The 23,499-nt window shown below is 47.0% G+C and overlaps 2 protein-coding genes and 1 pseudogene across 2 annotated transcripts; 2 read left to right on the forward strand and 1 right to left on the reverse strand.

Moving 5' to 3' along the window:
• Window positions 1–7,020: 7,020 nt before the first annotated feature.
• LOC112899445 (laforin-like) lies at window positions 7,021–8,823 on the forward strand. Its single transcript, XM_025967928.1, has 2 exons — window positions 7,021–7,404; window positions 8,650–8,823. The coding sequence occupies exons 1-2, from the start codon at window positions 7,021–7,023 to the stop codon at window positions 8,821–8,823; spliced, it is 558 nt and encodes a 185-aa protein (XP_025823713.1).
• Window positions 8,824–20,563: 11,740 nt separating this feature from the next.
• On the forward strand, window positions 20,564–22,224 carry LOC112898770 (BTB/POZ and MATH domain-containing protein 1-like). The gene has a single exon (XM_025967058.1). It carries the CDS (start codon window positions 20,906–20,908, stop codon window positions 21,974–21,976), a length of 1,071 nt encoding a protein of 356 aa, XP_025822843.1. The 5' UTR covers window positions 20,564–20,905; the 3' UTR covers window positions 21,977–22,224.
• Window positions 22,225–22,363: 139 nt separating this feature from the next.
• Window positions 22,364–23,199, reverse strand: LOC112899446 (annotated as a pseudogene).
• Window positions 23,200–23,499: the final 300 nt, after the last annotated feature.

Consider the following 23,499-nt stretch of genomic DNA (forward strand, 5'->3'; position numbering starts at 1 on the left):
TGAAATCCATAGTCTAAATGACATATATATGTCAACGAAACGTGAAAACACAAATCAAGGAGGGGTAATATTATGTCCGCTGCCGCAGTCACCTCCAAAAATGTTACGCGCTGTCGATGGTGGCGTGGACGGGCTGCCAGAAACTCCTCGAGGATGAGTACTCGTCGAACCTGGTTATAGACAAAGTTAAATCTATTTAGTATGTATATATAAGAAAATTTGAGCATTGCTAGTTATACGATATAATTACCACTTGTGGAGACAGTAGATGCACATATGGTACAAAAGTCGGTGGTGGAGGAGGAGGCGAAGGAAGAGGTGGCAAATTAAATTGTGAGCCAAGGGTAGCCGCTAGCATTTTCTAAAAACTGATAGTAGATCAAGTATCTTATAGCAATGAAAAATGCACAAGGACTTGAAAAAATATCAAACTTGCATAGTACCTGAATCTGTCGTTGCTGAGCGAAAAAACCTTGTATGTACTCGTGTTGTTGCCTTGCCCACTCCTCTTGCCTCTGCATCGCCTCTCTATGCTGCCTTATCTCCTCCTGCAGTCGACTTTCCCTTTCACTTTCCCGTTGGTAGCCCCAAGAATTCTGAGAGGACTGAGAACACCTTGCCTCACTCAAAACACCACTTGTATCAATAACGCCATTCAACATGTTGAACCTGCCATGTTTCTTCCCTACCCCACTTGAGTATAAGGCACCGACATCCACATCACTCCTCCTCCAATCGTACTCCTCCCCATGACGTGACACCATTTCATCACCATATCTCGCCTACCATTTAGGCAACCAATAATAAGATAATATTCGAATCATCGCTTAATTGAAATCAAATTATTTTACTAACCAGAGTCTGTGTGGCATTCTTACTGCAAAGCAACTCTAGCTGTGTAGGATCTGCGCCATAGTGGCCTCGAATGTATATCTCAATATAGCTTGGCGACACCCCACTTTGTGCCTCCTGGCAAAGAAGAAATTGTGATATTGCAAGTAAGTACATAATAATCAAATTAAAATAATAAACACCTACCATTCGACGAGCCAAACGAAGGTGTCCATCAACCCTATATCTTTGTGTAATCCATGGTCCTGCTTGACAATTAGCTCTCTTCATCCTGAATTTTTCCACAAAGCTAGGTGAAGCCCAATAAGCACAAAGTGCTCGCCAAGCATCCGACACTTTCTCAACCAAGGCAAACCGCTAATATCAACTTGAAGGTACTCATCCTCTCGGAGATATATCTCAGAAGCACTCAGTTTCTTGTTCATGTCTTGCAGCTTTATTTTCTTATAGTATAAACAAACACACTGTATACGAGCATTGGACATCATGTCCCTTACCACCTTCGTCGCTGCCTTGTCGAACACAGAACGAGCCCTATCTTGTAGGCACTGCTCCACCCCCTCCGGCAAACGATACCTCTCCTACAAAGGAAAATAAATTTGTTGGACAACTTATAAATGAATCAAATAGATAGTAGGTATACAAGTTAGACAAGTTATGATAAAAAAGTACCCAGAACTCATTACAAACTCTCACTATAGTCGTGACATCCTGATCATCCGATTGCAGCTTATAGTGCTCCCACTTCAATGCAGGCTGAAGCACACCTCCAATTGTGACCATTCCTGGGTAGTGAAACCGACAAAGTGTTTCCAATGTTGCATTCACAGGTCTTGAACAAATGTCGTCCCACTGCCTACAATTAGAACATGATATCCATCATGTTTCTTACTTGAACTATATAATATATTAAATAAAACAATCACAACAATAAAATATATTACTTACCAATCCCCATGTAGCCTAATTTATCGACAATTTGCTGGATTGGTTGCTGCAGGAGTCATCATATTGTTGCCTCTAAATCTAAATGTATTGTATTAGTTAGCTAGCTCATATAAAATTTTTCATGAAATAATCATAAGTACCTGAACATAGGTTGTGCAGCAGTATCCTCCTCTTCCTCTTACTCCTCTGCATCTCCATCTCTATCCTCGCACTCTTCTCTGTCCTCGCACCCATCTCCCTCTCCACTACCTCCATCTCCATCGCCATCCACATTCGCGATATATTCTTCCTCATCCGCACCCCTACCTTCCTCTTCTTACTGTTCAAAGACAAATATATATATTTATTGTTATTAAAGAAATTAAATTACACATGCAAACTACATATGACTTACTTGCACAGCCTCGTCTAGACATCGCTGAAGTGCACTTCTTCAGCTTAGGTGAGAACTGCTGCCTCTAAAGAGAGAAGGCCTATCTGAAGATGCGGAGCCATCATTCTTCTTTGCCTGACTCTGTGAAGATGAGGATACTGTGGCAGAACCAACCTGAATTATACCGGCTCAAGTACGCGAGTCCATTCCTGAGGGCTCCAACGTGCTTCAAACGGTATAATCCCTTGGCCTGTCGGGTAACGTCCCGATAAACCACCGATACACAGGATCAAATAAGGTTACCTCACACGAAGGTGAGTCCAGAGATACAATCACCATCACATTTTTTTTTACATCACAGGGATTTACATTACAAGAGTTTTCAAAAGCAGTACATTACAAATTGCTAAAGCTATGATTTCCGGCAGCGGAAAATATACACGACGATTACAACACGTCGTCAAGACGGATGTCATGCTAAGCCCAGGCACGACATCACTCGATATCACCAGTGCTAGCCGGGGACGGATCCCATTCCACGGACCAACCTTCTGAAAGAGCACAGGGCCAAGGCAAGGGAAGAGTAGGGTCTTCAAGACATTACCTGCAAAACATATAACTAGCAAGGCCGAGTATACTAATACTCAGCAAGGCTTACCCGGGATTGGGTATACTTTAGCCCATAACTAGACTTATGAAAGCTTATAATAGTTCTGGGTTTAGTTTCAGCTGAAAAGCAACTAAGAGTAGATCCTTATTTTCAACTTTTAGCTTTCAAGTTCTATGTGATTATCCATTCTAGATAAGCACTTATAGCTAAGCAAGCAAGGTAGAGCTCTTTATCTCAACCATCAGTATTACTTATCATATAGTTGCTCTTGTTACTCTGTGTGATAAAGGGATTAAGTAGTCTCAATCAATGTGAGAGGCGGACCATTCTGAATCGAATTTAACCTTGCAAGGTAAACCTAACGCACACGCTTGGAACATCCAACGATAGTTCCGAAGCAACCGTTTGCCTTTCATTCCGACTCGTGGACAGGTCCACCACAAGCGACTGCAGGAACATACGTACTTCCAAAGTGTAGGACATACGTCTGTAGCGCGACTACAAAACCTATATTCCTGGTTGCCCTTGCAACACGTATTTCCCCAATCGAACACAAGTAACCAGAAGAAGCAAGACGAGTGGTGGGAGGTATGTCCACTCCTCGGGCCGATTGGTTACTAGGCTTACCGCTTACCATATTTCGCGACATGTGGTTAGTACTTTCAAACGCTTAACCCCGATCGGCACACACCGCGACCTTATCAAATTCGACAACACAGACAGGGTATCATCTCAACCATGATACCTTACATTCTTCCCGTCCGTCATCCTTATAGTGATTGCAGGAATATAAACATTACAACTCCTATATCGCGTGAGTGATAGGAAATCACCCGACTTCTACCAGTCCTATTTAGCAGAGAATCTAAACGGTATGGACTCGGGTACAATACATTGGTTCCTTAAGATTTTATGCAACTAGGGTTTCATCTCAACTCCTAGACGTAATGCAAGATATATAATATAGTAATGAAATTGTAATAACTTGAAATATTGGGATGTGCACCGGGGCTTGCCTTTATGGGTGGGGCTGGGGTCAGTCAAGTTAATAGCGTCCGAACTTTGGTTCGGGTCTTCCGAGAATCCCCTGACGAAGTTCTTAGGGTCTTCAGAACAACCTCCTTCTGGTTCCGGGATTAGCTGGTAATTTCCGTCGGCGAGAGTGGTCGAGTCTACATGATATGCAAGATGGAGTTCAATGGATGCATACATTTTCATCTCAATTCACGGTAAAGTTGCAATCCAAAAGGTTAACACTCAAGAACTCATGGTACAAAAAGGAACTTAAGCTTTGAATCATTTACATTTACTTATGATTATAGCATTGATTTAATTGGAAGCAGAAATTAAGTATTTCAAGTTTAAATTAAATTCAAAATTGAATGTGAACCTTGGATAATTAAGGTTATAAAGTTTTGAAAATTTAAACACAGATCAATTGCATTATTTCAAGATTCTGACCAGGAGATCTAATTAGATAAGCTGCAAAGGGTATACCTAGAAAATTTTACTATAAAACCAATTAAATTGATCAACTTAAAAGAACTTAAATTACAAAACAAGATTAGGTTTGAAAATTCCACATCAATTCATACTTAATCTATAAAGATTGCATACCAAAAATCATGATCAACAAAATTAACATGTAAGAACTATGGATATTACACTCTCTTATCTTAGATTTAACATAGATCCAAAACTATTTAGTTTCATATCAAACTTACTTAATAGAAGTTGTAGAGTTCAAAATCTAGTTTCCAAAAAAGCTGATTTTTCAATTTTTGGAATTTCCTACAATTTTCTATTGAATTTACAAGTCAGCAACATCACTCACATGAAATAACAAGCACTCATTTAATTCTATTTTAAACACAACACAAATCATATATTTTCATAACATGGTCACAAAACAAGAGTGATAGAGTTTGAAATAAGGATTCGGGTCCAACTAGTTTTACATTTTTTTGAATTTTCTATGATTTCCTAGGAATTTTCAAAGTTCAGCACATTGAAAAGGAGAAAGAATCAGAATCTTTCATATAGACCCTCAGAAAAAGTTGGAGCTTCACAAATATGCCCTTCTGCCATGGCCGGCCGGGGCAAGCTCGGTCTTGGCTCAAATCCAGCGAGGGAAGGGCTCGGATGGCAAGGGGAATGGGGTGGGGAGTGAGAGGGCACTGAGACGCACCCGTTTAAGGCCTTGATCGGGCTTGGGGAGGTCGGAAAGAGGGTCGCCGGCGTGGAGCCGAATGGCGGCGGTGCGGTGGTGCTGGGAGCAGAGCTCCGGCGAGGGAGAGGCGCAAGGGGGTAGGGAGCTAGCTTCAGGAGGTCCCGGGGCAGCTACTTATAGGGAGGAGAAGATAAGGGAGGGGCGCAAGGCCGAGGGCCACGGCGGCGTGGAGGGGTCGGCCGCACATATGGCTCGAGCGGGCGGCGGCAGGCGCGTGGTGGCGTGAGGAGAGGCCACGGGGGCGGGCTAGGGTGGAGAGCAGGGCTAGGGCGGCGCCTGGGAGTGAGGGGGGGGGCAAGGGGGCTGCACTGCAGTGGTCGGAAACCGAGGAACGGCGGCGGCGGCGCAAGAACAGAGGAGCAGAAGGACTGCCAGAGGAAGAAGAAGGGTGGAGGGCGCCAAGGACTTGATTGCAAATTACAAAAACTTTAAGGGCCTGAAAGTAAAGCTAAATTTCCCGCTGTTACAGGGTTCTAATGGAAAAATGGCCAAAATAGAAAATGTGTAACTTTTCAAGCTCTACAACATTGCTTTAGGGTTTGAATTCAAAAACTCAAAGTATACATATTTATTTTGATAACTTGGACTAAATTTGAACTTTATAAAAGTTTTGTCCTTCCCAAAGTAAAACTCACATACTTTTAGACTTACATGCAAGTTTTCAAAACTGTCATGATGACTAACATTTTTACATATAAATCCCTAGTAAACTTTAAAAGTTACTTTTGCAACTCATACATCTTGCACAAAAGGACTCATATTTTTATAAAATTACACATAAGGTCTTATTTCTACAATTACATCCAACCTTATACATTTCAACACATGCATTACATTTCATAACCTATTATGGTACAATTTGACACCTAGGGTGTCACAGATACATCCTTATTTCCCTTTAGAGAGTGCACAAATGACCTCATCCTGAAAAAAATAAAATATGGTTAGTTAATATCATATAAAGCATCTTTTTTCACCACCTTCTTATATCTGCACTTCTTACAAAACGAACAGTACTTGAGATTTTCATTGTTCTTCCAAAATAACATGCAATTGTTCTCACACATATGGATTTTTTGATACGGCATCTCTAAACCAGCTAACAGCTTCTTTGAGTAGTAAAAGTCTTTCGGGAACTTGTGAGGTTTCGGAAGCATGTCCAACATTAAGTCAACAAGATCATTGTAACAACTTACTGAAAAGTTATACTTGGACTTTATAGCCATTAACCGTGTCACAGCAAAAGGCTGTGATAAAGTAGTGGCCCCCATATAATGGTTCTTTTGATAACGCAAGCATACCAAAATATTCTGGTACCTCAGCAGCATTCTCAATCTGTTGGACAAAATCATCCATCATTGCATCCATCCTATCTTCGTTTTCCTCAAAGCTATCAACTAGGTTGTATGGCTCATACTCCTGTGACTCCCCATGCTCATACCACCTCTCATAATTCGGCATGAAACCAAAATTGCATAGGTGACGCTCCATATCAATCTTGACTTGACGAGAACAATTCTGACACTTGTTACATGAATACTTTGCCAAACCACCGCCAGGAGACAAGGAAAATATATGATCAACAAAAGCTTGTGTGTTGACCATCCACTCTCGCGTAGGCATTCCATTACTTGTCCAACCATCATACATCCAACTTCGATCATCTCTCATTTTCTCAAACTAGCCACTTCATAACAAAAGTGAGAAATGTTACTTCATTAACGATACTAAGCAAACAATAATTATCAAGAAAATGTAACACAAATATTTTAAGAGTAATACAAGTTTCTGGCATTAGAGTAATGGACAACAATGCATCACTAAATTTAATAGTTATTCAGTCAGTTCGAAACTAGCAGGAAAGAGAACGGGTAGGCATACCTGTGGGCAGCGGTGGGCCGCGGGGCACGGCGTGGGCCCTCGAGGGCGGCGACGGTTGCCTGCGGGGCGGCAGCGGGCCGCGGGGGCATGGCGTGGGGCCCGAGGGTGGAGGCAGGCCACGGGGCCATGGCGTGGGGCTTGGGGCGCGGTGGGCCTCGGTGCCGCGGCGTGGGACCTCGGGGGCGGCGGCGGTTCTCGGGGCCGCGGCATGGGACCTTAGGGGGCGGCGAGGGCTCGCGGGGCACCGGTGGGCCGCGGGGCGTCAGCGGGCCGCGGTGCCGCGGCGTGGGACCTCGCTCGAGGGCGTCGGCGGGCCGCGCGGCGTCGGCGGGCCGCGGTGCTGCGGCGTGGGATCTCAGGGCGGCGCGGCTTAGGGGCCGCGAGGCCGCGGGGCAGACGTGCACGCGGCCACGGGCAGATGTGCACGCGGCCACGGGCAGAGCTGCGCGGGGGCCCGCGTGGCAGAGGGGCGTGGGGCGGCGGCGGCGGCGGCCGCGGGCCGCGGGGGCCGTGCGTGCGCAAGGTGGCGAGGGCCGCGGGGCCGAGCCACGCGGGGCCGCCGCCGCGGCGGTGGCGGCAGGCCCGGGGGCGGTGGCGGCGGGGGCGGGGGCGGTGGCGGCCGGGCGCGGGGGCGGAGAAGTGTGTGTGCGTGCCTAGAACGACATCCAAATCACGCTATTAGGGTACCTATATTTTCGTCGGCCTAGCGGGCCGACGAAATTAGGACTATTTTCATCGGCCTAGGGCAGGCCGACGAAAATATGCTCTTTGTTTCTTCGGCTAGGGCCTAGCCGATGAAAATACGAAGCTTTTTTCGTCGGCCTACGCTGGGCCGACGGAAACAAGTTCTAATTTTGTCGGCTTGTGTTGGCTGACAAAATAAACGAGTTATTTTCATCGGCTTGTTTTTGGCCGACGAAATTGAGCGGCTTTGGTGTAGTGTTATATCCAGATATCCTGCAAGTTAGCATGGGGTTCAAGATCTCCAGTCCACTCCTCCACTTTGATAGACACTCCCTCCTTGTGCAAATTGATGGAATACAAGCCAGCAAGATCCTTCACTTTTTTGTTGGGAGGAAATCTAACCAAATAGCACCAGTCATCTAATTGTGTGACTTGATAAGGCCAATCAGGATTAAAACTAACAGCCAGCTCTTTGACTAGTCCATCCTTGGTGATCTCTCCTGTATCTATGTAGACCTCTCCACAGTTACTTACATAAATCATTAGTTGATCTTGCACTTTTGGAACCTCAACATGATAAAAACCTAGACCACATGCAGCACTTCCAATATACCTAGCATTCAAGTGATCTTTCACTTTGATAGGGCATTCCTCCACAACATGTTCAGATTCTCTACAGATAAAGCAGATCTTTGATTTTGTGCAATTGGCCTTATGATGGCCAGGCACCCCACAATTGTAACATACCACATCTACATAAGCCTCCTCCTTCTCAGGTTTAGTAGTCTTACCATCAGTAGCAGATGAGGATCCTCCAGACGCTTCCTTCTTCAGTTGATCTGCCCCTTTGGTGGTATTGTTTCCTCCCTATGTTAGCAAAAATCAATTCTTAAAAAAAATTGCAAGAATTGCTTATTTTCAACTCCCTGAAGCATTTTGTCGCTTGCTACGCCCTTCCTCATCTCTGGGTGCCTAGGTATCCATTGCAAGCCTTTCCTTAATTGGTTCGAGTTGGGCGCTACTGATTCTGTTGTCTATTTCGATCCAGCCCTGTATTCATCTGCGAACCAGGATGGTGATATGGATGGAAGTTCTGCTGAAAACCAGGCTCCTCATAGTAAAACTGCGGTGGTGGATACTCTGAGTATGGAGTCCATGCCGGTGGCGGCCATCCTCCACCACCTCTCCCTCTCGCTCTCCCTCTCCCCCAATCTGCCATTAGCACTCTCGACTGAATCTGCTTGAGCCGAGGCTTGTGCCTAGTCCCCCACAGCTCTTGGCTCAAACTGATGAACTGGGTTGTTTCAGATGATCTCCAGGAGAGACCGGGTGGCAATCTTCCTTAGTGAACTTCCTCAGTGAACTTCGCTCGTGGATGGGGGGAGGCAGGTGGAGCTCGCGGTGGCGGCGCACCTGGGATTTCCCACAACTGCCCTAAGAATTCCTCTATTCGCCCTCCTCTGCAGTTGGGCCCTGTTGGTCAGGCCTTGTTGTCTTCCACCTCCGAGTTTGAAAGCCACTTTTTGGCTTCCCGCTTCTTCTTCCCTGCCCCACCCCCTCCTCCAGAAATGGCGGTTCAGGGGATCTCGAATCAGCATCGAAGACCAACCGAGGCGATTGGATCGCCGCTAGTTGCTGTGAGGAGGCACGAACGGAGGAAGGCGCTGACCTGTGATCTGCACCTCTCTCTTCCTCGGCGCCCGCTTCGCCTTCATGACCTCGATCATCTCCTACAAATTGACCACCACGGGCCCGCGAGGAGGGGAGAACGACTCCTCCACCTCCTCGGGATCCTCCGATGGAAGGATGTTGAAATCGAGTCGGGGCGGAGGAGTCCGGCGAGGTGGTGTCGTCTGCGGTGAGGCTGTCACCAAGTGGCCTGCTCTCATATTTTCCTAATTTTCTAAATACATTGCGTTTCGACGTACTTGCCGTCAGCATCCTTCTTTAATTTGCATCTTCTTTCTTTCTCTCCATCCTTTTTTCCCTTGCCTTTTCTCTTTTGAACAGCCGCAACGCCTTTGCTTGGATTCGTTTTCTCCTCTTCTTTTTTTGCGGCACAGAAGGTCACAATCCGGAGTTTGTTTTCTGCATGCTCCGAGCTATACTTCCTTGGGCGCCAGTTTTGAGCTGAATGATAATCGAGAGCCTGATTGTGAACAAGAAAACACGCTAGGAATCAGTTCAATGAAAACCTTTAGTGGAGGGGCAACTTCTAAAGAAAAATTCTGACAGTAGGTTCAAATTTTTACTTAAACTTAAATTCTTTTAAACAATATGAATTGAGTAAGTATCCTGCATTAACTAAACAATTCGTGATGGAATAGACCACTGTCGTTGCCCATGACGTCACTAGATTTTTTTTCTCCAGCTAACGTGTTCTAGTTTTTGTCATTTCCATGTGTAGCCCACGTGTCAACATCACATTTCTACGAGAAATAAATCAACATATCCCCCAAATTAAATTCAAAGTCCTAAATTCAACGGCATACTTACCACACCGCCACATTCAAAGAATATTGAATGGCCCTATTTTTTTACCATGATTTTTTTAAAAGAAGTGATCTTGGCTAATTACACAAACAGAGGTGGACCAAAATCGTCAATTGTCCAAAACACCGTTTCGACGTCAGCATTGGAGCGTGGAATCAGGAATTAGAATTTGCGGGTGCGAATACCGGGTTAGGATGTCACATGAATTTTGAAGCAGGAATGCGGCTGAGTACTGCACGATATTCATTTTACATGGGCAGATCCTCGACCAATTTAGGGCCTGCACACTCCCTATTGCGCTGAATTAATAAAAAAAGAGTCTTATTGTCAACTGGCTCTACAACGACGCACTCCCTACCGCGCATTACCCTCAGTTAAGTCCTACCACTACTAGAAGCTCCCTCCACCGGTTCCCGCTGCACTGGAGGTCCCACAAACCCACCCAACCCACCCCGCCCCCTTCTTCCTCACGGGCGGCGCCCCTGTTGTGGATCTACAAAAACCTCAAAGAAAGGCAGCACCCATGGCGGGCTTCCCTCTCACCTCCTCCCCCTCCATCCACTTTGGTAGCAGCAGAGCGGGCTTCTAGTTAGCCGCTAGCTGCCGGCAATACACCTCATCCTCCTGCGGGACCCCCTACATCTGCAGTGCTTCGTCCCTTCCCGTTCAGCTCCCCTCATCCCCACGACTAGACCTGGGCCATGGTTAGACCGAACCAATTTCATCTTTCTTAAAATTCAGTCATAAGAAACATGAGACCGATCGGTTCTCTAAAATTCCAGGAACCGAGCATTTCAGGTTCGGTTTGTTCAGTTCAGTCTTCACTTATAAACGAAAAAAACAAACAACACGAACATCGCATTTGCATCGCCACCTTTCAAGCATCGTCACGGGCACGAGGAGGCGGCGTGGCCAAGCGAGGTCTAAGCAGCAAGCTGGAGGCGAACGAGTTGTAGCCACACGGGGGCCGAGTAGCAAGTGGGAGGACGAGCTGGCAAGTCGCGGCCACCCGGACCCAAGCAGCGAGTGGGAGAAGGAGCCGTGGCCATACTGCGCAGGGGCGAAGCGGCGAGCACTGAGCAGGAGGTGGACCCACGACTACACCGTGCGGGGGTGATGCGGCGAGTGATGGAGCAAGGGCAGAGCAGCAACAGACAAGCGAGAGGAGGCGCTGTTGTGCCCGTGCAAGGGCCGACTGACTGCATGGCCGGTGCAGTGGCGAAGCTCGAGGATGTACGGCCATCGGCGCAGTAGGAGTTGCCGGGCCTCAACGGTACAACAATGGATTTTGGGAGGTGGTGGCCGATGAGGTGGGAGTAGGGGAGGGGAGGGGATGAGCGGATTGAGGGAGTGGCCGTGCTGCTTTATATACTTAGTATTTGGAGGAGTGGAGCACTATTGGGCCTAGGCTGAAATTCTTGTTAAGCTTCAATGTTTAGTTCGGTTTATTCAGATATTTTGGTTAACCGACAATTAAGATCAAATTAACTGAGATTAATTAAGTTACTTGCTTGTTAAGACCGAAGTAGGAACCGAGAACTTCGGTTTCAGTTAATTCGGGTTCGGTCCCGATCACTTCAGGTTGATTCATCAGTTTTGGGTGTTTTTTTTTTTTTTTTGCCCAGGCCTACCCACAGAAGCCAGGACGAGGAGAAGCAAGAGGGTTGGGTGGTGGGCATGGCTGGACCCGGCAATGGGACAAGGAGGTGCCCATAGGGGCTGGGTTATGGGCGTGGTGGAGAGAAGAAGATGATGAGCAATTCTGATTTTGTTGATATCCATATCGAAAAAAGAATTGGTAGTTTTCACCTCATTAGATTTCAACTAGCAATTTTATCTTCATTCAAAAAATAGATTCCGTATTGTAATCCGTTTTCAAAACTAGTCTGATTTGGTATTGGTACCCGATCCAATTCCATCATCTCAATATCTACATCCAAACAGACCCTAAAAATGTTTAATTTTTGTTCCCTGTGAAATGTCGTCATTCAAATTGTGATTTGTGTCAAATAGATACTTAGATGTGTGTAGTTGGCTTCACTCAGCATCTCTCCTTGGACAGGCGACCTTGCCCTCATCCCATGCAAGCTCACAAAAAACTTCTTGCTAGTATTGGTAGCGCAAGATGTAAATGAACCCGTAAAAGTTTAAAGTTGTTTAGTTACTGTAAACCATCCAATCTATACTCGGTTTAATTGAATCACTTATCATTCGAATAAGATAAGAGCTAGCACATACTCACTTTGCAATGTGTCATGTGCTAACCCACATCTAAAGGCCACATGACCCAACAAAAGCATAACGACCTTTTACAATTTGCACATCACAACATGAACCATCGAGAGTAATTTTAAACATTACACAAGTTCATCATTCATGCTTACAACTTCTTAACATAAGAAGTTCATATCTGAAATTAGTGACGCGATTTTTTTTCTACATCACTGATTTTGGTGTCTTCTTTCTCTATTTTTGATGTAGTGTGTTGCACGGATCGCACTACTGAAATTCAATGCCACAGGTGCAAGCGTGGGGACATTTGCAACGCCATCGTTCCAACAAACAAGCGTACATTGCAATAGCAGATAGGGCCTATGTGAGTACTCCTGAGATAGAGAACAAAAATGATGGTGGGCACAACACGGGCGCCGCCACCGACAAGGACGGCGGGGCTTTTGATTCTCAGGAGACGGTGACCTACAGGAGCAAGAGCATCATTGTCTAGTGTGTTCTTAGCACGTACAAGTGGAATAACCGGACAAGCAACAATGCTATAATCTGTTCCTAACTTTTTTCATCATCAACAACCCACGTGCACCTCCTATCATCGATGACGGGAGTTCCAACAATTTGGTGAGCTCTAAATTTGGTCAACAGTGCCCTGAATTCATCATTTTTTATCATTTGAATAAATTAAGTGGCAGCACCGTCGAATAACAAAATTTAGGTTGCTTTACAAAGTTGCATTCAAACAATATTAAAAAAAATGCACAACCCATACTAATGCTCTTGCCATGATGCTCAAATATGCATTGATGATGCTCATGATGATTATAGTTACATGTTGATCATGTTTTAAATTTCTGGGTCGTGACAGTTACTCGCCATTTAACCTTATTAAGGCTTGCCCAATGTCTGTTTTGTTTCATTGTTCCAATTGGGCCTGTGCAGCATTTGCTAGTGCAAAATAAATCCTCCAAGCCAAGATTAATAATTGCGTGCACCAAAAAGGAGGGTCCAGTGCAAATTTTTTTATTAGTGATTGCAGAGTATGCTAAAATTGGACGAAGTGTACCTTAGCTGATTAAGTTCTTTGCAACCTATTGACTTATTAGGTTAGAGTACTGCATGAGTGCTCATATTTTCTTAATTAGTTAGAAACTAATGACACTATTTTTGAATGATAGGCAACTTCCTTATTGACACCGAAACGTGTCTAAATCTCTCGAAGGTTGCTCACATAAGTAGAGTATGCATGCACGCATTCATTTAAGTGAGTGTGTGCGTGTATTGAGCGTGTTTACATGAGCGTCTATGCCTAAGTGCCTAGAAATAAACAAAAGAGATGACGTCCACATACAATACAACACAAGCAACCAAACAAATATCCTACGATGCAAAATAGGCTATGTAAAACACCAACACGTTCGCCGGCTCTTGACTCCACTGTCGCCTGTCGGCCACCGCTACACTCCACCTTTCGCCGCCTCTAGACTCAACCTTTCACTGCCGCTCAACTACCCCAAGCTCGCCAAGATTACCATCTTCTTTAGGTAATGTGCAAATTCCTTTTCTCGATTGGTGTTACTGGGTGCAATCTGAGAACGTTCCATTACCAAATTTCAAATTGCTGCTCTGTACCCTAGAGTCCCCTTATTTAAGATTATTTTCGCTTCTAGTTTTGCCAAGTTGAGTCCTAACTGTTATGTAGTATGCCTATTTAGAATTTTTTAATTAGTATGTGAATGTGACCCTGGTGAGGTCATTCATTTTGATACTATTTTGTTTGTCATATCTGATGGTTGGTGTACTGGAATAGTTTTATCATTTGCAGTCAAGTACCAGAAATGCAATGTACAAATATAAGCATATTGGTTAGCACTACATTCTATCAGGTTGTGTCAATCTAAGGTGAATGAAATTGAACTAAGGATTAATTACTAAAAATTAATGCTACATCTTTCTATGTTTAGCAAAAATATCTGAGGAATTTTGTACTTGATCTTAGATGTAACATTGTACAGTTGTACAAAGCTTTAAATTGTATGTATCAATGGCAGCAGATCAGTAAGAGATAAAGAACTCGGGATATTGCATAGTAATAGTGTTCTACACCTTTGTTCCTGGCTCATCTGGAGCAGTAGGCAGCAGATCACAAATTTATTATTTTTTCTTCTTCTAGTAGTGTTTCCTGGAAAAGTTCAGATTATGTAGCACATTTTATCTTGAGCTAGATGCCTTAATTAATTTGCTCTTATGCAAAGAAAAGCTTAATTTTGTAGCTGTGGAATTGATGCGTTAAATTTGAATGCCTGTCGGTTTGTTGAAAAAATTAAGAGGGTTGGATCTACAAGAATAGTCAGGTTTGTTGCTTGTACAATACATAACTTTATTGTAAATGTATGAGATAAATCATTTCTCGAACAGGTAGTCTTACTAATATTAGCAACGTGCTGTTTTTGGAATAAAGGTCACATTAGACATATTATTATTCTGAAACTTACAAACTAAACAAGGGAGGTATACAGGGAATTAACGAGTTACAAGCCTCATAGCCTTTTTTGTAGTAACATTTTACCTTACATCATCCATAACATAATCTAAGCTTGTTGTAGAGCCAAAAATTGTATTGAAGTCTTCATCGGCCATCCGTACAAAAATTTTCTCATCTTGTCTGATGTTCTCTGCTGGTAAATTTCCAAATGCTTGATTAATTTGTTTTAGAGATACAGTTTGAGGATGTTTAATGCCCAAACACGAAGCCCTTGATCTATCTGTACTGTAGTTCCCAAATTCCAGCTATGTCTATACCTTTGACTATGCTAGTGAAGTATTAGCATTTCACTCACATTCTTAATTTCTCACGTGGCAGATTACTCTAGTGCCTAGCTAGTCTAGGAATTAAAGAGTCCCATAAGAGTAAGCGTAGGAGGCCGCGAGCATTGAAAAAGGAAGCCAGCCAGGGTGGCCGTTCACGCATCTCCTTCTCAGTCCTTCTCCTGTATTATCTCCATTATCTTGCTCACCACAAAACCTTATAAGAAGGGGTAGAGGGAAAGCCATGAGCACATGACCAAGTTGCATGCGTGCTAGAGAGAGAGGCGACTCTGCCATGTCGTCCATTGCTGTCGGTGGCAATCTAGCACAGTCCGCCTCCGCCATTATTGCAACTGCCTCAAGGGGATACCACATCCTCAAGATCGACGGCTATTCCCGCACTAAGGGAACCCCTACTGGAGAGTTAATCAAGTCCACACATTCAATGTGGGTGGTCATCGCTGGTGCAACCAGTATTATCCCAACGGACAGACCTCGGAATATGCAGATTACATATCCTTTTTCTCTGCCTTGATGAAGCTGTCACCAAGGCGCTGAGTGTACAACATCGATTCTGTTTCATTGATGATGCGGAGGAGCAGACTCCGTCGTTGTCATCTGAATCCGTACATAGCTTTCATAGCCACCGTGGAGGCAAGCTTCATCACAAGGGAAGATCCGGAGAAATCGAAGCATATCAAGGATTCAAGGATGATTCTTTCATAGTCTGCTGCGACATCACCATCACCAACGAGTTCCACATAGACATTGTAATATCCCGGGTTTCTCCGAAATTTTATAATTGTGCAAAAATATGAGTTTTCAAAAAAAATTTGTGTACGTGCTATTAGCTAGCTCCAAATATAAGCATGGATTCTCTTTATCTCGAATTCTTAGTAATTCAACTCAATATTTTAACTAGGACCATTAAAATGTTAGTGTGAAATAATTTGGAGTTATTCAAAATTCTTTTGAACTTGTTATTTCGAATTTAGTTTGGTTTGTTTGAAATTTTGAGGAAATTAATTTGAATTGAGCCATTCAAATTAATTTCAAAACCTAACAAACTAATCTAACCTAAAACCACTGGCCTAGCCCAGCCAGCTTCCTGGCCTGCCTCGCGCGGCCCGTTAACCGGCCTAGCACCATACGGCCCATGTTGGCCCGCTCGCCTCGGCCGCTTCGCGCCCCGTTCCGACCTGCTCAGCCCACCCAGCGCGCTGGCCCAACACTAGCCTACCTTCCTCACCGCTGCAGCTGCCACCCTGACCCCACACATCAAGCGTGCCTCCCCTGTTCCCCTTTCTTCCTCCTCGCCGCTTTATCGCCCGATGCCGCCGTCCGCGCGCCCTCCCTCACTATGCGACAGCGGAGCGAAACGGCCATGCCTTGACCATCCCTGACACCCGCACGCCCCGCTTGACCGCCCGTGACTGCCCACGCGCCCCCGAAGACCCTAGCCCCGCTCCCGCAGCCGTCTGCTGTGTGCCGCGTGTCCGTGGCATGGAAGCCAAGCATCACCACCGTCTCTACGCACCCAAGCCTAGCACCGCGCGTATAAGGAGCCCCCAACAGCAGCCGTGGAACCCTAGAGCCCCGGGGGTATTCTCCCCTATTCCTCCGCTGTCGCCAAGAAGAGAGGGTCGAAGGAGGAGAGGAGGAGCTTGGAGAGGAGCTACTCGAAGTCGAAGAGCCAAGGAAGCCACCAGCGCTGGAGACGCCCCGGAGCATCTTCCCCACGCCAGCGCCCTCGATCGACTCCCGACAACGCCCCTGCTCTGCCTGCGTTGCTCCGACCCGCCACGGCCGCGCCTCCCCGCTGCCATGCCCTGCTCTTCTTCGAAACACCCGGTATGTGCTGCCGCCGCTCACCCGCACCTCCTTGTTGCTGCCGGCGTGATTGCCATGTGCCGGCGATGAACCCACCGTAGAAGGCCTTAGGCACCCCTACCCGTCGTGTTGTTTGCATCGACCTTGCCGTCGCCCTCATCCACCCTTGCAGCTGTGACGTTGCTGCAGCCCAGCTTGCCGAAGCATCGCACGCGTCATGGTCATGCCGCGGCCCTGGATTCTCGGTGCTCGCACGCACGCGCTCACGTCCTGCACCGGCCGGCCAATAGGCCGAGCCATGGCCCGTTGCTCCACCACCTCACCACCATCCTACCCCTGTTCCTCACCGGAGCCCAACCAATCTACCAGCCATGCCGCGTCGCCGCGTCCTGGCAGCACGCACCGACGCCACGGCATCGCACGCGTCACGGCCAAGCCCTTTCGAGCATTTGATCGAACACCCCCGGCGCGCTTGCACACACACCTAGTCACACGCACACGCAACTCCCACACCAGATCCCACGCCGGCTAATGACCGGGCCCCGCCTATCAAGGGAGCGAGGGGTGCTACCTGCTGGGCCCGCTCTGTCAGTGAGAGGGAGAGGGGGAGATGGGCCAGACCAAGCCGGCCTGCAAGCCCGCAGGCCGAGCCGCTAACCAGCTAGCCTGCCAAGTCAGCCCTTGAGCCGAGCCAAGTCGATGGGCCACACCAACCGGTCCATTGCTTTCGGCCCATGATCCCGAGCCGTGTCCTTTCCCTTTTCTTTTACCCGGCCTGACCGAGGGTCCTACCTATCAGCCTCGGAGTGAGGCTGGCTAGTGGGTCCCACTGACCTTTGACCCTGTTGACCATTGACCGTTCAGCTGACAGGTGACCCCCTAGTGATGTCATGCTGACATCAGCATACCACGTGGCACGCTCTGGTGCTGCCACATGTCACTGCTGAGTGTTTTTCTTTTCCCTTAGAAAATTCATAATAAATCAACCGGACCTCCGAAAATTATGAAACCAGCCCCATAATTCTTCTAAAATCATGAACTACCTGTTAGAGTAGATTTTATGGAGATTTGGATCTTATTTGTTAACTTTTGTGTACTTTTGCATTTTGGTCCTTGCCCTTACTCATATTTACGAATAGGACCCGACTACGAGGAGCTGACCGACGGCCAGGACAACCCGGAGGCCCAAGAGGACTTCAAAGAACTGCCAGGTTCATGCCCATCTTCAATTTGAATACCTATTAGATATTGCTTGCCTGATATGCTATTGCTTCCTGATGTATTGCAATGAAATGAACGTGCATAGCCTATTTATTTACCTAAATTCCTTGCTATCCCATACACTTGATATATGAAATGTCCTGCTATGCTTGTATGTGTAAGTGTGGGAGTGGATTAATAGTCTTGGCGTGAGTGGAGTTACACTTCTGAGGAGTTGGTGCATAGGGCTTTTTAGCCGGGAGCGAGCGAACTTAACTCGATCGTGGATCGAGGGCTTGGGTTGTGTATCTTGGCACACCCTACGGAGTACCTGTGGCAGATATAACTTTTTAGATACTTGGTTGAGGTGTTGGGGGCACCCGTAATGGGTGTAGTTGCGGACTATTGCAGTGGAGACGCATATGACGAAGATACTCGTTTCGGCAACTGAGGACCGGGTGAGAGTAACTATGATTAGTGGGACTATGTTAAGCGTGCATACCACTTACCCATTATGAGGGTGGGCCCGGTCCGGGACTAGCAAGTACGGTACCAAGCTGGTAGGAGGATCGAGTATCGGTGCAGGGGAAGGAGGTGCTGAACTCATGTTCCCCGAGATGCAAGGGAGGTTTCATAGTCCCGGGATGACCTCTTGCAGGAGGATGCGCCCAAGACCTGAGAAAGCCGAATGGTGTCGTGGCTCCTAATCCTGTTTCAGTAGACCGGTGTCTCGTTGTTCAGTTGGCTGATCCCCGGCTGGCTTCGATTCGAGTGGGTCCAGGTGTACAACCCCTGCAGGGTAAAAACTATACGTATAGCCGCGTCCTCGGTCATGGAAAACCCTACTCTTCTCTTGCTCTTATTAGATAGTGTTACTCATGATTTCTACCTTCCTCTAGTGATGACTTCCTGCCTGGGGTAGTTGAGCCGTGAGGAGCGGGAGTCCTCGCACCGACTTGATGGTTTTGAAAGGTGTGTGTTGAACCAGGAGTCCGGGATGCCGGAATGGCCCAATTTCGGAGCTCGGAAGATGACATATTTGATGATGCGCATGCATAGGAAACCTAGCTTAATCCCTTGAACTTTTGTTATACCCTTAGTATAGTCCACTTTAAAGTTTGCATACGGATGGTGACGTGGACCTATTCCATTCTCTAGGGATAACCTGGCACGATGCAGGATCTGATCCAGAATTCGACCCCAATGATGACGGTTGGTACGATTGAAGTCCGCACTACACTCGAGTTTGCCTGTGGAGGAGATTCCAGAAGATGAAGGATGGGTTAGGAGCCTAGCTACCAGTTTTCGTTTTTTGTTTGCTCGCTTTAGCCCAAGAGGCTTGCAATGAACCTCGTATTATAGATCCTATGGATTTATATAATAATTAAATCCATGTTATATCTTATGCAAAGTATGACTATGATATTATATCTGAGATAAGTTCTGTATGTGATAGCGCTTGATTCAGGGACTATTACAATGATACAGGAAGTCGGATTCTCGATTTGGGAATCCGGTTCACTCCGAACATGATGGCTGAGGTTCCCACTACAACCTTCGCCCCTGTGACTCCGTCAACTTGCATCAGCATCTTGGTGACCTCCTCCGAACCCGAGAAAGCTGCCGATGTAATATTCAAGGTCAGCAGTAAATAGATTTGCAAAATGAAATGAGAAAAGGAAAGTGAAGGTAGGAATAAAAGGACTGAAGAAAATGAAACAACTAATGGAAGAAAAGAAAGTTACGAGAAACAGAAGAAGAAGACGAAAGTGAAAAAGAAAAGAAGAAATGGAAAAAACTCGAAGCTGGTCATCCGTCAACCAACAACATAACAGCAGAGGGAAGCTTCTGGGCCTCAGGCGCGCGCGAGATGGTTATCTTGGGCTGACACACATATTGGGCCACGGGAAATGGAAGTTCTAATATATTAGGCCGAATTTACAAGTGCCAGCCCACACGATATTTCTCTTTAGGCCATACATGTGGATTTGTAGCTCGAGCGATATATAGCTGCTGCGATGCTGTCCTCGTGCACCATTGTGACGGTCCCATCCATAGAGATGATGACCAATCAAAAGGTGCACAACAGAAGCCACACATCTGTCTGCTACATCAGTGGATGAAAGAAACGGTGGAAATTAAAGAAGAATCATGTAGGAAAAGGAGACGCCGAAAGAAGAATCAATACATGGAAAGGAACCGCGGGGAGAAGATAAAGATAAAGCCTAAGATAAAGAACATAAGGCAGCTAAATGTGCCGCTGAGGGAATCTAATCGTTTGAAAAGGTATGGTGGGGTACTGACTTCTAGCTCACATATGGTACCATGATTTGAACTGAGTTTCCACGGTAAAATCGGTGTTTTGGTCTCCATTTTAGAGGTTAAACTTGAAAAAATTATTTAGTCATCGTGCTCCTTCCGGCTGCACACAATTCAAGGAGAGGGCGTACATGCGCTACTGTCACCCACGAAAATGAAGCTGTGAGATGTCAGATCAGATGTTGAGGCTAGAATGCCGATCAAATTAGTTACTACACAAGACCACATGTATATGTAATTATATATATACGCTAGGTCCGCGGTGGCGACCATGTGCCATCTGAAGCAATGAACAGTGAGGCGGCAACCTTGGCAAATTAAGGCAACGAGGCATCCACTGACTCATCTCCTTCCCCATGCTTTCTTTTCTAGTCTTCCTGTTCCGCACAAAATCCTCCGAGAGCAGAGTGGAGCTAGCAGAGGGAGAAGAGATAGACTGAACTCTGCCATGTCGTCAACCGCTGGCAACAGCAAGCCGTCCGGATCCATGTCGGCCATCGTCGCAGACGCCGCACGAGGGTACCATGTCCTCAAGATCGACGGCTACTCACGGACTACGGCGACCCCGACCGGGGAGTTCATCAGATCTCGCTCCTTCACTGTGGGCGGTCATCGCTGGTGCATCAAATATTATCCCAACGGAGAGACCTCGGTGTCTGAAGGTTACATATCCCTTTTCCTTTTCCTTGACCAAGATGTCACCAAGGCAGTGAAGGCGCAACACAGATTCTGTTTCATCGACGACGTGGAGGAGCAAACTCCATCCTTGGCAGCACAATCAGTACGCAGCTTCGATTCCAACTCCGGCTGGGGCAGGGCAACGTTCATAAAAAGGGAGGATTTGGAGAAATCGAAGCATCTCAAGGATGATTCTTTCATCGTCCGCTGCGACATCGCCGTCCACAACGAGCTCCGCACAGAGGAGATGGCGGAGGCCCCTACCACAACTTTCGTCTCCGTGCCCGCATCTGACTTGCATCAGCACCTCGGTGACCTCCTCCAGACCGGGAATGGCGCTGATGTGGTGTTCAAGGTCAGCAGCGAGACATTCATGGCGCATAGGTGCATGCTTGCAGCCAGGTCACCAGTCTTCAGTGCAGAGCTCTTTGGCCAAATGAAGGAGAGCGACATTGCAGGTGTCGTCAACATAGATGACATGGAGGCACATGTATTCAAGGCGTTGCTCTTCTTCATTTACACCGACTCATTGCCAGAGATGAATAAAGAAGAGGAAGGTGCCATGTCTCAACATCTGCTTGTCGCTGCAGACAGGTATAACTTGGAGAGGCTTAAGCTGATTTGCGAGCACAAACTATGCAAGTGCATAGAAGCGACCACTTTGGCAACTATCTTGGCGTTAGCTGAGCAGCACCATTGCCACGGGCTGAAGAAGGCGTGCTTCAACTTCCTCAGCTCTCCAGTAAATTTGACTGCCGTCCTTGCAACTGACGGCATTGAATATCTGAATACAAGCTGCCCTTCTGTTATAAAGGAATTGATTGCCAAGCTTGGTACGTAAATTCACTGGTGGTACTTGTATGTTTCATCAATTTGTGTTAGTTGTCACTGCATTCCAGCCTTCTGTTATCAGGTTTTGTCTAGTATTCTAGTATATGATGTTGATACAATATGTACTCTTTTAAGTCCTATGTATCTGCAGAACTAGTTTTGCTTTACTGTTTTATGTTGTGCCATTGCATCTCTATAGGCCCTGTATAATGTACAATAAAATGTGACACGGATCTCTAAAGCCCAAAATACTAAAAAGATCTACCTGGTTGGATGCTCTCATGTTATTTCCCTGCACATCTCGGTACTAAGTTATTTGCGATATCTAACCACATTTGTACCCGGAACACACCTCCAAGCTCTCTGCTCTGTTTGCTTGTAGTATCTTGTCAGGGAGCTCTGATTCACTCCGTACAAGAGCCATTCACTGGCCGGCCAGGCTTTCTCATTGTAAAATGGGCTGGGCTTGATTTATTTGGTCCAGTTACTTGCTTTTCATGGGTTGAACTTAGGCTTATTCGATTTATTTTGTGATCCTGAAGTGTACCTGCATAAAGCAGATAAATACAGTGTCGCAAGCTGAAACATTCTGTGACAATATCTGGGCTGAAAAAAAGCTAGAAACCAGAAAATCAAATGAAAAAAAGAGACGATCAAGTTGCTTGATTTCCCTGCAAAGCTGTAAACTGAAGTTCAATCACAATAAAGCAGAACATTCAGACTCCGTAGGTCAGGCGCTGCGAGCGTGAGCTATCAGCAGCTGCTGGAAGGTGCGATTGATAATCACACCGACGACGGCGAGCGCGTCGTCCTTGCTGTGGATGTTGGCCCTCGTCCTGAGCAGCTCCGTGAATGGCCCGCTCCACTCGCCGGTCCGGTTCGCCCGGATGAGCTCGAAGCACATGGTGTCCCAGTGCTCGATGTACCCCAGGTGCTCCTGGGTGAGGTGGGCGTCGCCGCTCTCCCAACCCCGGGAGACGTCTCCTTGATTGGCGTCAGCCGCAGCGCCTCGCACTTGGTCACCGTCATCGTCGCCAGCCCGCGCTTCAGCGCCTCGAACCCGTCGCCGTCCGCGGCGGCCGCGTCGTGGCCGGAGAGCGCGTGGACGGCGCTCAGCGCGGGATTCCGCCCCAGGGACAGGCTCGGCAGGTTCTGCAGGCCGCCGACGAGGTCGCGGTAGCTGTTGCCGAACGGGAGGAGCGTGGCGTTGGGGATCACGTGCTGTCGGTACATACAGATAGGGGTACCTCCCGCTAGGGTGTCCAGGCCTTCGGCTTCCCATAATCCATACTCCTCCTCGCCTCTGGGCCACGTGGCATACGGCCTCCGGGCCTGACACCTGGGACCGCGGTCTCCGGACCCTCCCCCGAGCTCCATGAGGCCCGGGGTCTCTGCACACCCAGGTGGGCGGGAGAGCTCTCGGGTAGACCCTGCGGACCCGGCCTCCCCTGGGAGGTCCGGGGCCGCCACGTGTGATGACCGGACCATCACAGGCCAGCCCACTCCGACCGGCCTCGGGGGCCCCGGGCCCCC

The sequence above is a fragment of the Panicum hallii genome, chromosome 7 (genome assembly GCF_002211085.1).
Source record: "Panicum hallii strain FIL2 chromosome 7, PHallii_v3.1, whole genome shotgun sequence".
NCBI lineage: Eukaryota > Viridiplantae > Streptophyta > Magnoliopsida > Poales > Poaceae > Panicum > Panicum hallii.